At 42.0% G+C, this 15,893-nt stretch overlaps 1 protein-coding gene across 2 annotated transcripts in view; it reads right to left on the bottom strand.

The window, feature by feature from the left end:
- The window catches only part of Acvr1 (activin A receptor type 1), a 120,589-nt gene that overhangs the window by 12,178 nt on the left and 92,518 nt on the right, over window positions 1-15,893 (bottom strand). For both annotated transcript variants that reach the window (XM_051184660.1, XM_051184659.1), the window contains exons 5-7: window positions 14,667-14,766; window positions 9,345-9,491; window positions 3,575-3,850 (exon numbers count right to left, since the gene is read on the bottom strand). In XM_051184660.1, coding sequence (XP_051040617.1) covers window positions 3,575-3,850; window positions 9,345-9,491; window positions 14,667-14,766 — 523 coding nt within the window. The remainder of the gene's footprint in view (window positions 1-3,574; window positions 3,851-9,344; window positions 9,492-14,666; window positions 14,767-15,893) is intronic.

The raw sequence follows: 15,893 nt of genomic DNA, 5'->3' as shown, positions 1-15,893 counted from the left end.
CCCATTGGGGCAGCCGCTTATCAGAGCAATCAGGCTGGTTGAACCCATGGGCCTTCCCCTGAATCCTGGGAACAGAGGCAATAAGCTGAACCTTGACTCAAAGTGCATCTCTCTCGTTAAATGGTTCCAAAGCACTTAAGCCGTGGCTCGTTTCTGTATTCCTCTGTCAATTAGAGAGACCTGCCATTCCTTCTCTGCTAGCCACTGGGGAAAGGCAGATTTGTGCACGGCTTATTTGAGGGTGGAATAATTTATTGATGCATAAATAGACCATCTTAAAAATGATTGCTATAACACTCAATATAATGAGACGTGCCAAACAGGATCAAGATGCCCTGGGAAACTCTGCAATCCTAAGGTGTTTAGAAATCCCTCCAGCTATCTCCAGTGAATTTATTCTTCAGGCCATAGCTTTGAAGGCATGATCCATATGAGGCCAGAGAGCATGCCATCTTACCCTTCACAATTAGCAAAGATTTTAGCAACTGCCTTCATCTAAGGCAGAGTGGCTCCTCTTTCTCTGTTTTGGCCGTTGTGAACATTCCCCAAATCATATAAGCTCCTCTGCCATTCCTAGAACCACAGTGGAATGGTCAGCATGCTGTGAAGTTACAGCTGAAACAGACATGCCATGCCAGCTGTGCTGGCTTTAGTTTTGCCCAGAAGTTTGGAACAGATTAATAATGATGAAAGTGACCATGTGCAACTTCAAAAATGAGGGCCAAAAGGCAGAATAAAAGTTTTCCTGATAGTTTTCTTTGGCTCATTCATTATGCTAAAGGCCAATAAATAGCCCTGTGGAAAGGCCTACATACCGGGCACTGAAGCTTGCTGCCAAGAGCCCTATGACCACACCGTATTGGAAATGGCTCCTTCGGCCACAGCAAAGGCTTCCAATGACTAAAGCCCTAAGCAACAGTTTATCAGTGTACACCTGCAATCCCAGTACTTGGGAGGCAGAGGCAGGGGAATGCCTATAAGTTTCAAGGCCAGTGAGTTCCAGGTCAGCTAGGCCTAAATAGTTAAGACATTGCTAAAAAGGGAGGGAGGGAGGAAGAAAGGGAGGGAGGTAAGGAGAGAAGAAGGGAGGGAAACAAATGTTAAAAACCATCCAGAAGATGTTAAGTGCTAAGCATCACAGAAAATCCTTTACCCACTAGATGGTTGTTATCACAATAAAGAAAAACTGAATTGTTACTTGGGAAAGCCAAAAGATAATGGTTAAGGATGGTGTCACACACGTAATACATTGAGCATTCGGCAGCTGAGGCAGGAGGATCCCAGCCTAGGCAAATGAGGTTCCAGGCCAGTCTGGGAGACATAGTCAGACTTCAGTGATTGTTAGATGAGATTAAACTGTGGTCTTGGAAGAGAAATATTTTGATATGGGGGGATAAATTTTGAGATATTTAGTAATAAAGTGTTATAATATCTGTCACATACCCCCAAATTAGTAGAACTATATAACCACAGAAGAAAAATGTGACATAAATTTTAATTTTGAACATAAGAGTCATTACAATATTCCTTCAAGGGGAGTGGGAGTGGTGCACACCTTTAGTGCCAGCACTCGGGAGGCAGAGGCAGGCAGATCTCTGAGTTTGAGGCCAGCCTGATCTACAGAGCGAGTTCCAGGACAGGGCAGCCAGAGCTACACAGAGAAACTCTATCTCAAAAATAATAATAATAATAATAATAATAATAATAATAATATTCCTTCCAAACTTTTATATTTCACTTATTTGCAAGTATTTTTAATAATAAAATTTATTTTTTAAAAGAAAAAATTAATTAAAAATGTTCATGCTTAAATGTTGTTAGTAACAAAAAGTTAAAAAAATCAGATACAGTCCTTTGAGCAGCAGTGATAACCTAACACCGTTCCTGATGAGTGATCCTTAATTTCAAGGTAAACCATGAAGAATTAAATGTAGCCTAAAGCCTAAAGGGAACTATTTCCTACAACATTACTGGTCTCTTGCAGTGAATCAGTAGCATGGGTGTTTTTTTTTTTTTTTTTTTTTTTTTTACAACTAATGTACCTAATGGGAAGGTTTCATACCAAAAGAAATGTGGCTGAACCATTAATTAGCTGGACAAAATCCATCCATCATCTCTTTTCTGACCAAGTCCCATAAACAAAAGCCAAGAGCTGCCCTACTGGATTATAACAGCGGCCCTCACCTGAATCCTTTCTTCTGAGATTATTTCTAGCAACGCCTGAACCCTATTATAATCCTGTGAGTTGCGCATGTCTATGGTAAGTTATATGAATAAAGCAGGAACAATTCTTGTGAAGACACCAATGCTGTAGAAGTTCAGAGCATGGCATTAAGCACTAGACACCCCCCCCCCTTTGGATAAGACCCTTTGGCCCTTGGACAGAGGGTTAGTAGTGTTAGCACTTAAGGCAGGTTAGTAAATAAACATGCAAAAATGCAGATCGAATAACAGAATTTGCACACAAATCACCCTGGCTCCAAGAGCCATGACATAAACTGTGCAAGTTTCCTTTGAGACTCAAATGGCTACACACAGCTTTGGAACCACACTGGTACCCTTGCAAAATGCTGTACAATAACGCCTTAACATGCAAGCCAAGATTCTAAAGTGAATCAAAGGAAACAGATTTTCCTAACATGTCAAATTCTCTGTTTTTAAAATCAAATAGAAGTAAATTAATCTTATTATACAATTAAAGCTAATTCTGTCTAAACCTTTATCGGAATGAAGAATCTCAATAGTCTATTAGAATGAGTAAATATCATTCAGCTCTTATTAGCACAAAAACACAGCCAAAATTCTAGGGGTTTGGGACAGATAATATTTTGCAGAGTTGCCGCTATCTGTAAAGATAAGTCTCATCTGTAGAACAACTCACTCTCCAATCAGCAGAGCCCGAACCCTGGAAGGTGGCAGGGCTCCAACTCCATGCAGGGTGAGATACCTCATGGATTACTTCCTCCACTTGATCAGTTTGCTTTGGCTACACAAGAATGACTTCATAAACCATTTCTAAGACAAACCACTCCATGAAATATCTACACCTACTTTCATGCAGAAGTTCATGAAATGAGAATACAACAGTAGTTGTTGCTGGTAAGGGTGGCAGGACAGGGATGGAGCCTACTATGAAAAATAGTGGCAAAGTCTCAGCAGAGACTTGGGGTTTACAGCTTCTGTCAAAACTCTGAAAATACAAGGTTTGGGTGTTTCGGGATGTGTGAATTGTATCTGAAAGGGAAAAAAAAATTGAACAAACAAGGCACTTTACTTAATGGTATAGTCATTTGAATGCTGAAGTTGTCAGAGAAAGGAATTCTTTTTGCCTGCAACTTGCTTTAAAATGCTCAAAGATTAACAGGAACTGATAGATGGATAGATGAATGCATGGTACGGACTGATAGAACTGTGAAATGTTAATGGGGACACACAAGCCACTGGTTAAAATGGCAATCAGCTTTCCTTAATGTTTGAAATTGTCGGTACAACACGTTAGGAAGAGAAATGGGTACAACATGGCTAAAGAGAATACTAGTAAATGAGGTCATTAAGAATGTTTTGAAAATTTTACCCAAATCCGCTATGCAGCACTGTCCATTCTTCTTGACCAGGATGTTCTTGCTCTTTAGGTCTCGGTGGGCAATAGCTGACTTCCCTTGGGTCCCAAATATCTCTATGTGCAAATGTGCGAGACCGCTAGCTATGGACAGCACTATCCGAAGGCAGCTAACCGTATCCAGCGTGGTGAGCTGAAGGTAGTCATACAACGACCCCATTTCATGGTAATGTGTGATGAGCCACAGCTGGGTACTGGAGTGTCTGGATGTCATGTCTGAAGCAATGAAACCTGGAAAGGACACAAGTGTCACAGTGAGAATGCAATCTTGTAACTCTGAGAACCCAAAACAGTCACAGAGCAGATCTAATCTAGAACAAAGAATAACAACAGGAACAGCATCTACTCCTGGAAGGGACAGTGCGCTAATGAGCAGCAAAAATGTCCTGTCGGTTTCCACTGTAAAGAAATCCTTTTAAAAACTAATAAAGAATCACATGGCATTTATACTTCAGTGCTCAACCACAAACCTGGAACCTGGATGCTCGCCTTCTAGTCCTAACCTGACACCACAAGCCCAGCACCCAGAATCCTAAAAGCTCGGAGCAGGCAGTCATTTTTACTGCCACACCCCGAAATGAATTTTTTTTCTAAAATAAATAGTTTAAAAAGTTCAGAGCAGATACTGGAACATGCTTGTATCCAGAGAAGACAGAGAAATGAGGCACTAGTAGATGTAAGAGACGTGGAGCTGCTTTTGTTCACATTCTAAACACACTTGAGGAACTCTTAATGTGTATTAACCATCTCTAAAATACAGATCCCAAGCTGGAAAATCCAATTCCAAAGAAACCAAACGGTGCCCTGTGCAGTAGCCCACACTGACTTCTTCCCATGGGAAAGGAATTATCTTACATGCTAAGCAAGCTCGTTTGCTCTCACCTTCCCTACACTTAGATATTAAAGGAGGGTTTTGTGTGTCCATTCATTATGCCCTAAACCAGGAAAAGTAAGTTTGAAATGAACAGGACTTTTTTCAACTGTTTACCTCCCAAGTTTGTGTTAGTGCATTCAATTCTCAGTGCTGGGGCACTGTTATGGGATGTTTGTGTTTGGAGTACAGAATTCTCCATTATTAATGAAAGCTGGGCAGGTTCCTGGAGATGGGGACTCAGGTATACCCACTGGATGTGCTTGTAACACGGGGAGAGGATGATCAGACCAAACACTTCTGTCAGAACCATCGTCCCAGGCTCTTCAAGAACTAAACGTGATCAAAACATGATCTAATATCTATGACGTTCTCAGCAGCAATGCTCTTAAGGAACCAGCAGAGGTGCTGATATGTGAGATGTTGAGACCACTGCTTTACATATGGGCTCTACCATCCTGAGCGGGGGCTATCACCATCTCTACCTTGCTCTCCTTGTTGATAGGGTGAGGGTAACAACACTTATGCTGAGTGGATATGGCAACGAAAGGTAGTGCATCCAAAATGCTTAATAGGATGCTGAGCACATAGTGTGTATGAAGAATATTTTCATTTTATATTTTTGGAACTTTGCCTCCCCATTCCCTGGTAGTCTCAAGAAATAGTGACATTAAGCAGTCAACAGTACTCTTGTGTAGGTGTTTGTGCACAATCGTGCATGCATGCATGTATGCGTTCATGGTGTGAGAGTTCACGTGTGCAAGTCACAAAACAATCTCAGGTGGCCATCCTTGCTTTTTACCTTCTTTGAGGCCTGGCTTCTCTTGCTACGTATATAATGCTAGCTGGCCTGTGGGCTTCTCGAAACCCTATTCTCCTATCTCCATCTTCAGTCTCCAAGTAGGGCTGTGCTGCAATTATAAAACACCTGCACTATAGCCTAGCCTTTACATATGGGTCCTAGGAATCCAGACTCAGGCTGTCATTCCTGCAAAATAACCACTTTACCTAATGAGACATCATCCCAGCCCCTTAGTAGTGCTTTAAATTTTAAATTGCATTTGCTTTTATTATAATTTTTATCATTTACGATGCGAGTGCATGCACACGTACATATGCACCACGGCATATGGAGAGAGTCAAAGGATAACACGTGGAAGTCTGTTCTCTCCTACCATGGCGATACTGGGTTTGAACTTGGGGCAAACACACGTTTAACAGCCAGAACTGAGCTACCTCACCAGCCCATCACATAAGACACAAGAGCACAAGACAGTTATGGAGTAGGATAAAGGTGATCACTGCACAGCCATTCTAGCTTTAAAGCTATTCAAGTTAACGTTTAAAAATACACATAGCAGGACTGGGATATACTTGGAACAGGGCTTGCCTAGCACACAAGAAACCCTGGACTTGGTCCCCAGCTGTACATAAACCACACATGATGGTACTTCTATCTGTAATTCCAGCACTTAAGAGGTGGAAGGAGAGGGATCAGAAATTCAAGATCTTCCTTGGCTACATAGTGAGTTTGAGGCTAGCCTGAGATGCACTAGGCCCTGTCTCAAAAAGAGGACATAAAGTGATTATCATCATGTATCATTTAAAAGGAGTGTGATGTAAGGCTTGGAGTAGATCTCCATACTGATCAACCTCCTTAGTTATAGAGATAAGGCAGTCAATGCTCAGAAAGATGCAATATTGATTGGCAGGTGCAGTGGGCCTCTAGCAGTCCTTAGATCAGAGTAGAGTTTTACTCCCCAGAGTAAAAGCCACTTTCCTACCATCACATGGCAAGCTGCATTAGCTATACCGGTTCCCTTCCTCACCAGATGCAACAGGATGAAGGCTTGAAATTCAAGCTAACCCACAGGTTTAACTTAGGGGACAAACAAGGGCCATACTTTTATATGAGAGTGTTTTTATATATACAAAGAATATGTGTTTTGAGGATCTAGACTTAGCAATATTCCTGTGGAGGAGGGTCACAATCAGATACTGGAAACATAATATGCAAGCCAGGCCTGGTGTGGCACAAACCTCTCCTCCCACTGAGACTAAGGAACCTGAGAGTTTAAAACCATCCTGGGCAATGTAGCCATACTCTGGAAACAAAAATCTATAGTAGAACATGATAGGGTAAGTTACCTAGATGAAACATAGCATACTCTTTTGACAGAAAACAAAAAGATCATAGAAAACAGAGTATGCCTAGAAAACTGGTAGGGCGAGGGGAAATGGTGTGTGTGTGTGTGTGTGTGTGTGTGTGTGTGTGTGTGTGTGTGTGTGCATGTGTGCATGCCTGCCTCATGTTTATAAAGCATACACTTTACCAATAGAACCATCTCCCCAGGCCTGATTAAAAGTTTAATTTAAAGAAAAATATGTTTACTTCTTGAGCCTTCTTAACTAAAAAGATCACATCATATATCTATACCACTGTGACTAGGGTGAGGGAACACAAGCTCAGGGATTTAGAATTGCAGAATTTCCACATATAACTGGGTAAGAAAACCAGACAATGTAGCCACAGTAAAGTCTCTACCACCGCATGTATGCGAATCACATTGCAAACACATCTTTCAAGTTTCTCTTGAGACCAAACCCAACTTAGTCAATATTCCTTGGGTGTTACCCTATGCTGGACACCACTCAGTACTGCAAATGGAGGTCTGTATTACAGGAAGGATTCCCACGCTCAGCATGCAACACAGTGGCTAAGACACTATCAGGAAAGCACAGTATCCTGGAGATGTATAAATATGTGAGTACAGCACCGGAAGCACAAGAGGGGATGTATGGCCACTCACTTCCTTCAAAAGCTTTCAGACTTCAGATGCCATTTGGAAGGACATTTATCTTCCCATTCATTAGTAATGACTCCACTTTTGAAGATAAACCTTTGCAGTACACCATAACTCTAACACAACTAACTCTGACTGTTGCTCAGTCAGGCTGGGTTCATTCCAGGGGCTGAAGGGAGATTGGAAGCTGCAAGGCAAAATTGACTCCAGATGAATGTCTGCCTCCTATCCTAACTCTGTAACATAATGTAAGACTCCGGTGCAATGTGATATGACTATCCTGTGGTCTGCAGAGCACAGCTTGGAACTATGGTGAAGGGTTAAGCTGCTCAGCATGATTGGCAGCTCTAGTATTTTGCCTCTTATGAGTAGTTTTGTTAGTTAAAACTGGGAAAACAAGAATACCCACTCTCTAAGGCTGCAGGGAGGATTTCCCTGACACAGGAAACACAGCAGAAGTCATGTCATAGGAACTGTCCACTATTATCCCTGGCAGTGTGGTTAGAACTGCTATCACAGCTAGTACACACAGACCCAGCAATGCAGCACAGGCAGTGAGTAGTATGTTCACAGCTGAGGATGTGCAGCAATGCACAGGGGAGCCCATTCAGAGAAACTGGCAGAGACTGAGACATGGATAAAAGGGAGGTTAGAGGGTGGAAAGAGCTAGTGCACAGACAAAAACAATGCAAACAGGGTCAGAGCCACCTGTTTGTCACAGTCTCGCAGAAAGGAAAATACTAGATATAGCTAGATAAAGACATATTTGTAACTGAAGCTCAAGAGACTCCTTGCAACTGGCAATGAGGGAGTTAAGAGTCAGGCCTAGAAATTACCAACACTATAGGCCAATTTGGGAGCAACCAAAGACCCATTTTAACGTGTGTGTGTGTGTGTGTGTGTGTGTGTGTGTGTGTGATTGTGTGTGTTGCTCACATGTATATGTGTGCACCATGTGCAGGCAGTGTCCACAAAGACCAGAAGAGATCAGATCCCCAGGAACAAGAGTTACAAACTGTTGCCATATGGGATGGGGACTAGAACCCAGGACAGCTTCAAGAGCAACCAGTACCTTTAAAGGCTGAGCTGTCTCTCTAGCCCCTCAAACACTTGTAAGTGTTCCTGAGATTGAACATCATCACACTGTTGAAGCAAAGCTTTGGACAGACACCCAACCATTGGTCACCAACAACTTGGGTCACATCTAAATACTAAATTAATCAAATAGGACAGAAGTACAATGTGCAATGTACAATGCCCAGACATAATCGAATAGCCACACAGTGCCCAACACTATAGCATACAGTTAAATTCTACACAGCTTTCTCTTCTATTTTTGAAGGCTCACTCTAGGCAGCTTTTACCATATGTGCGTATTAATGGAAACACACTTCAAGCCTTTTGAAACTACAGAAGCCAGTGGGCCCTCTCCATTGCTATAGCAGAATTGTAGTGGGCACGTCACATATTTCTTCAGTGTTGCTAAGCTTTACTGATAAGATGATGAAAATTCATCTATACTTTGAGAGTCCCAGAAGTATGCGAGGAGTTTTCAAATTAAAATGTATGCTGAATCCCTCTGTAAATCTGGTCTTTAAAAATGATGCCTAGTTTGAGGGAATGTGCATCTAATTATGGCGTCCCTGGGAGCTGTGAATCTCTAGGAAAAAATCCAAAGACCTTTCTTAGCTTGATTCCAATAATAAATATTCAGGAAGGGTGAGGCAAGGAGAACCACCCAGGAAGCCTTGAAGTGAGCAATGTAGATCAAGTCTCTGTTGTTTAAATACATCTGCAGGCATAGGAGTAAGAAGGCCTGGCAACAGACTTCCTTTCCATGGTGCAGGAAATTTATAACCTATGTGCAGATTTAAATTAAAAAAAAAAAAAAAAAAAAAAACCTGTTAAAAATTAAACAGTCTATAAATGCTGAGGGTCACCATGTCGTTTTCTGGAAGAGATGTAAACTGCCGATGTGATAAGCGGGAGAGAGCAAGGGTGGGCAATTATCTCCGTCAACACCAGCTAATGAAAGCTAATCCATACTTACCTAAAATATTTTCATGCCTCAGCATCACAGTGTTGTATAATTCTGTTTCCCTGAACCATGACTTCTCATCGCGGGAAGAGAAGATCTTTACGGCAACATTTTCGCCCTGCCAGCTTCCCCTCCATACCTCTCCATACCGGCCCTTCCCTGTGGATGGTAAAACAGATGAAGTATGTGAGAAACGTTTTTATTTTCATTTTTTCCCTATCAAACGTAGTCAACTTGACAGTGTGCTTGCATTCTGAACCTCTCCCTTCATCTCCATGGACTAGCCAGTCATGTCAGATTGTGAAAGTTGAGCCCCTACCAATGGGATGAAACAAAGTCGCCACCTACATCATGGAGGCCATTTTGGCACACATATTCACTAATTGGGTTTGGGTTATGGTAGAGCTTGTTCGCAAAAAAAAGATTGCCTTGTGGATAACTTTACCTTGATCACGTGTTTCTTTGTGTGATGCTGAGATGATTCTTATTTTCTGATATACAGAAGAGTAAATACGGGACACACAGTCAGACCAAACAACTCCTAGTAGTAAGAACTAAGCTCAATGCTGGAAACTCAGCCCCTCTCATTATTTGCTGGGAGAATGCAGTTTGAGGGTGTAAATACTTTACCTACAAAGATATACAAAAATAAGATAGAACCTTCCTTTCCCTGCCCACCCTATTGTGACAGAAACCTGACTTCCAATTAGTGCAACACAATTAGCTGATACCAAAGTAACTGCACATGTATATTTAAATTGCTTTCCTGAAGGGTGTATCACTTGTCCTAGGCTAGCCCTGTAGGCAGCCCAGCATATTTGTAGATGATGGTCTAAAGTCACAACATCAAAAGGCTAAACACCTTTGGCATATAGATTTTGAAAACACATGAAAGGTAGCACAATTTAAAAAATAATACTGCTTCTTAGACTTCAATATGGTATCAAAAGCCAAATGGGTAGAGGTATACAGCTAAATAACTGAATGCCTTCTCTGGTTTCCTTTCTTTACATTGCACCCTCAGAGGCATCTCAGAGCACAAATATCTCAATGAGCTTTTGACATTTTTCCCCCACAGAAGGCCAGTTTGAGATCCTGGAGATTAACAACAAACTACAGGGCTGGCAGGAGGCTGTCCTGCACCACCTCTCAAGTGTTTCTTGGAGGAAGATATATTTCAAATGCAGATTTTCAGAATCATAAACACACAACTCCAGAACAGCTCTGATTTCTGACACTGGTCATGGGTGTTGGTTTAGATGGGCCTCGGAGATGTCACACATGCACTACACTAGAAAGAATATTTGGTAGCCAGAGAAGATTGCTCAGCAGGTAAATGTGCTTGCTGAGCTCGAGCCTGAGTTTGATCCCTGGAATCCATACAGAGTGGAGCTAGAGAACTGACCCCACAAAGTAGTCTCTGGCACACACACTCATGTGTATGCACCATAAGCATACACACACAACACTAATAAATGAAATGTTTTTATAAAGCCACCTGGGAGATGGAGAAATGGCTCTGTGACCAAAAGCACTGCATGCTCTTCTAGAGGACCCAGATTTGATTCCCAACCCACAGGGTGGTACACAACTATCTATAACTTCAGTTCCAGGGAATCTAGACACTAGGCATACTTGTGATACACAGCCACTCATGCAGGCAAAACACCCATACACATAAAGCAATAGAATCTTTTTAGAAGTTACTTGAGGAACTTATTTTAGAAATGGGGGTGACTCAGCTGGGATCTGACTAGTCTGATGTATGCCCCCTACCTCCATGCAGTAGCCACATGCTTATCAAGGACATATTCCCCCTCCAATCATCTCTTTAATTATAGGTAAGGACGATCAAAGAGTTAGGGGAACAAAGGAGGTCACTATCTAAAACTATGGGTGGCAATCCAGGGTGTAAAAGCCGGGATGGCAGGCACTGAAGTAGGAGAAGAGAACTGCAAGGCCATGAGCTTCTCAAGCCAGGCATGTGGTGACTGCATGTTCACAGCAGTGTAGTAGGCAGCTGCCATGGCCCCATATGCACACAACTACAGTGTTCTGCTGGAAAACTACGCCAATAAGAACCTAAACATAGAAAAGGAAAAAAGAAAAAAAAGGTGTGTCCAAGCCACCCCCGAAACATCCACAATACCATTGATGCCTGGGGGTGCAGCTTGAGACGACAGAGTGCCTGCTCCACAGATGTAACACATGGGGTACCATCCAGTTCCAGTGGTGGTATGGCAACATGGATGGCCACCAAACTGAGGTTCCCTGAGAAGAACTAATAACCCTATTCAATAGCAATGACTAAACTAAAGGGATGCTAAGACTTGATAGCATTGTGGGTTACTGTCAAGAATCAAAGTCTATTTAGTGTATCAGTCATTGTAGTCAAGCCATATGCATGACTTAGCATTTCTGTTCAAGATGAAGACTAGTGATGACATGCTACCAAGCCAGAAGCTACAAAAGTGGAAGATGAATGCTAAGCCTTTGCTCCATGTGGTATCTTTATTTTCTCTTTGTAGTCACTGTTTCATTGGAAAGGAAAGAAAAATATCCCAGAGACTTGTGAACACAAAGTTGTTTGCTATCATGAATCTTTTTTTGTTTTTAATTAAGAAAATAAAATATATTGCATATATGGCATGGTTAAGTGGATAAAATAAAAACAGAAATTTATTTTTACGGTTGTCAAATGCTTTTTGCTAATGTAATCTGATGCAGAAGCCCTTAAAATAAGCTTCCCAAAAGTTCCTGGCCAGGAAGCTCCACAAAGAAGATACCCAGGACCTTCAAATTTGGACAGCCTGATATGGAAACTCCCCACAATCTACCTTTCTCCTCAAAGCTACACCACGCAAACACAATCTCCAAAATCCTGAAGAGACACTGCATCCATCAGTCTTCAGGGCCATCCAACAAAGTGCAATAATTGAATCTACACTAGTTCAAAACTGCTAAAGAATATCGAGAGAGTCAGGAACTGTATCCAGCTCAGAGGAGCAACTGAACTCTGGAGCCAATCTCAGGACCAAGCTTGACACATGGGACTGTGAGTGATGAGTATTGGGGCAAGTGGAAGAAAGCGGGAGAGACAGGTACGCTGTCCCTTCTCTGCCTCCCACCACTACCCAGGCATCCTTGCTCAGAAACAAACAGGATGCTAGTTAGTACAAGAAGACAAGGCTGGTTGTTGGTAATGAGTACATCTGGGGTTTCTCCCCCATCTTTTTCTAGTCTTGGTCAGCTGTGGTGGAGATGCACACAGTGGAAACAGGCACAGTAGGTGCAGGCAGACCTGGAGAAAAGGCAACTCAGCTCCATACTGTCACCTGAATGTCTTAGGCAAACAGTGCTGCCCACCGCAGATCTTACTACAGGACTTGAGAGCATCCCTCCTTCATACAGCAGCAAGCATTGGGGGCAACTCATAAAGGTCAGACACTTTCCCAAAACAACTGTCAGAGGGCAGAAGTGCAGCACCCACCCCAAAAGCCTGAACACCAGGAGTGTAGACAATGCCAAGCCATTCCTGCACACCATCTCAGTGAGGAGCAGACAAAACCTATCATGCTAACCGCAAATACCACTGCCATATGAAACAAGTAAAAAACAAGTTTTTTATTTAAAATAAAGAATAGCCCACATGTGTGTGGCAACGGTAGAGGAGGGAACAGCTACACATGTGTACACAAGGTCAATACTAGATGTTTTCTGCTATCATTTTTTTTTTTTTTTTTTTTTTTTTTTTTTTGAGACAGCAACTCTCACTAAACCTAAAGCTCACAGATCCAGCTAGACTGGCTGGCCAGTAAAGTACACACACACACACACACACACACACACACACACACAGACCTTCGTGTTTCTGCATATCCAGCGCTGGGACTACAGGCACATACCACTGTGCCAGCTTCTTTATATATGCACTAGGGATCCAAATCAAGTCCTCATGTTTGAACAATGAGCACTTATTGACTGAGCCATCCTCTCAGTCCTGAAAATCAGGACTTTAAAGATACATTTGGCCATAGAAGTTGTATGTGTATAATAATACCAGTACTTAAGAGAGAGAGGCGAGAGGGTCAAGCAGTAAAAGTCATCCTTGGTTGTATACTGAGTTCTAGGTCTGCCTAGGCCAAAAGAGGCCCCATCTGACAAACAAAGCATTCTGCATCATCCTCATGAGGTTATTACTTTTACTATATCATGATTCACTAAGAAACCCACAATTCCTGGGAAGTCAGAAGGCAGAAAAAAATGTGTACTAAGTCCTTAACAAGCAATTTTGTTAACCACCAGCCAAACTGAGCATTGCACAGCTTTTTAAAGGACTTTTGAGAAGTCCCAATACAACATAAGGTGGGTGCCCTCGTAAAATGATGGAAGGTGGGACAGTGAGATGGCTCGATGGCTAAAGTGCTTGCCACACAAGCCTGAGGATCTCAGTTCAATCCCCAGGACCCACACAAAGGTATAAGATGACAATCAGCTCCACTGTCCTCTAACTTCCACATGCTCTGGGGCATGGACACATACACACACAACACATACACCATGTGATAGGGCATGCACACACACACACACACACACACACACACACACACACACACACACACACCACATGCACCCATGCACTAGGGCATGCACACACATATATCATATACCCACATGTAATAACAAACACATCAAAAAGTATTAATGAATAAAGGAGCACAAGTTTTTTTAGAAACAATTAATCCACTAACCTAATATATGTTGTATGAAGAAAATGAAAGGACATATATATATGTGTATATATGTGTGTGTGTGTGTGTGTATGTGTGTGTGTGTGTGTGTGTGTTGTTATAAGGACTTAATACGAAAACAGCAAAATCACTCTAGTTTTTTAAAAGTATATTTTAGTAAGTTCTTTGTTTCTAACTGACACACAGTAACAAGATATACTCATCATTATTTTTAGAGGGAGAGGACAATGGAAAGGACGGAGAAACCCTTACTAAGAGAAGCCTGGTACCTCCGCTCATTCAGTCCCCGGGTGACACAACCTCTTCGATTCACTCTTACTAGGCACTGTCTGTACTAGTTAGTGATGACACTCTTACCAGAACTTCAAAAGTTCTCAATCATGAGTCACAGAGAACAGAGACCCCCCCCCATGGTTACCCACGCACCCGCAAGTTGAATAACCATCTGGTTGCTCGGCACCTCCTGAGTTTAACGAGGACAAATAATAAGCAACAAGAAGCAGACTTTTCCAAGCCCCATCCTACTTCTAGAATCACAATGGATGCTGCCTATTTCCCATAAGGAAGGGAAACAAAGAATTACCAACACACTCCAACAGGGTAATCTGGCGAGCCACGGTTCTCTGTACCAGAAAAGGGAGACCAGAGCCACTTCCTGATGTACATGAGTGATCCAGTAATTCCTGTAGTGGAAAACAAGGAGAAAAAGAAATTACTGAGCTACAACCTCTACTTCGGAGTCCTAGAATGCATGCCATGGTAACCAACATGGTTCCAGCAACTCTGGTCATGTGGCCCATTATAAGGCCTGAAAATCTCCCCTGAAAGGTTATACGTCTCAGAAAAATTAAAAGGTAAGCTGAAGTCAGGATTTCCTGGTAGATAAGTCATTCTTTCCGAAGGCCTGGAGGTTTTTAATCAAATACACGAGAAAGGAAGCTGAGCAAAGCTAACAAGCACATTAGAAAGTTCAAAGGACAGAGCACGAGAAAGCAGTGGGAAGAATGGGGAGGGAGGAATTCAGCATTAAGACTCTACTATATTCTGCTATGCTCACTAAATATCAAATGATCTACTTTAGTTGCCAAAGAAGTTAAAGATGTCTGATTAGAAGCAAACAAATTAGGAATATAAACATCCAAGTGTAACACCTGTAATGAAAAGATTCTAATAATATGTAGATCATTAAATTGGTACTTATAGGTGCCTGGGTAGGTGTTTCTCTGGAAGAGGGCTCTTTTTTTCAGGCAATGAACAAAAGGGTCACCAAATTAACACCTACTTGTCACTTCTTAATGTGGATTGCAAATTAGAAAGGAACAAAGTGAAATAATATGCCATTTAAAACATAAAACCAGAGTTGCAAATTGATGTCATCCAATGAGCACGCTGGCTAAAGATTGCCAGTTAGTTCATTCATGAAGTTTTCCTTCCTACTCTCAGCCAAGGCCTGGACCATATCTAATATGCAGAGTGACAGCCATGGAGGTGGTAAAAAGGCTGCAGTATCGTCCAGCTAACCCTGCCCAAAAATCTTCCTTCCCCAACACACAAGCAGCCTACCAAACAACACATAGACTTCTGTGACTTTCACCTTCTTTCTCTCCTGAGGAGCACCACTGTTGATCAGTAAAATTACCAAAAGCTGAACAGTCAACAGAAGAAATTCAGAACCCTTAAAGGCCACCAAAGGATAGTCAAGAAGACAATGAATGTAGATGATATAGGGCTTGCACCTCCCCAACAAGTCTCTTGTGCGTTGTTTGTTTGTCTGCATTTGTTCAATTTTTCTTTGAGAAAAACAAACCTG

This window comes from Phodopus roborovskii, unplaced genomic scaffold, assembly GCF_943737965.1.
Source record: "Phodopus roborovskii unplaced genomic scaffold, PHOROB, whole genome shotgun sequence".
NCBI classification, from domain to species: Eukaryota; Metazoa; Chordata; class Mammalia; order Rodentia; family Cricetidae; genus Phodopus; species Phodopus roborovskii.
This window is presented reverse-complemented; position numbering and strand designations above follow the sequence as displayed.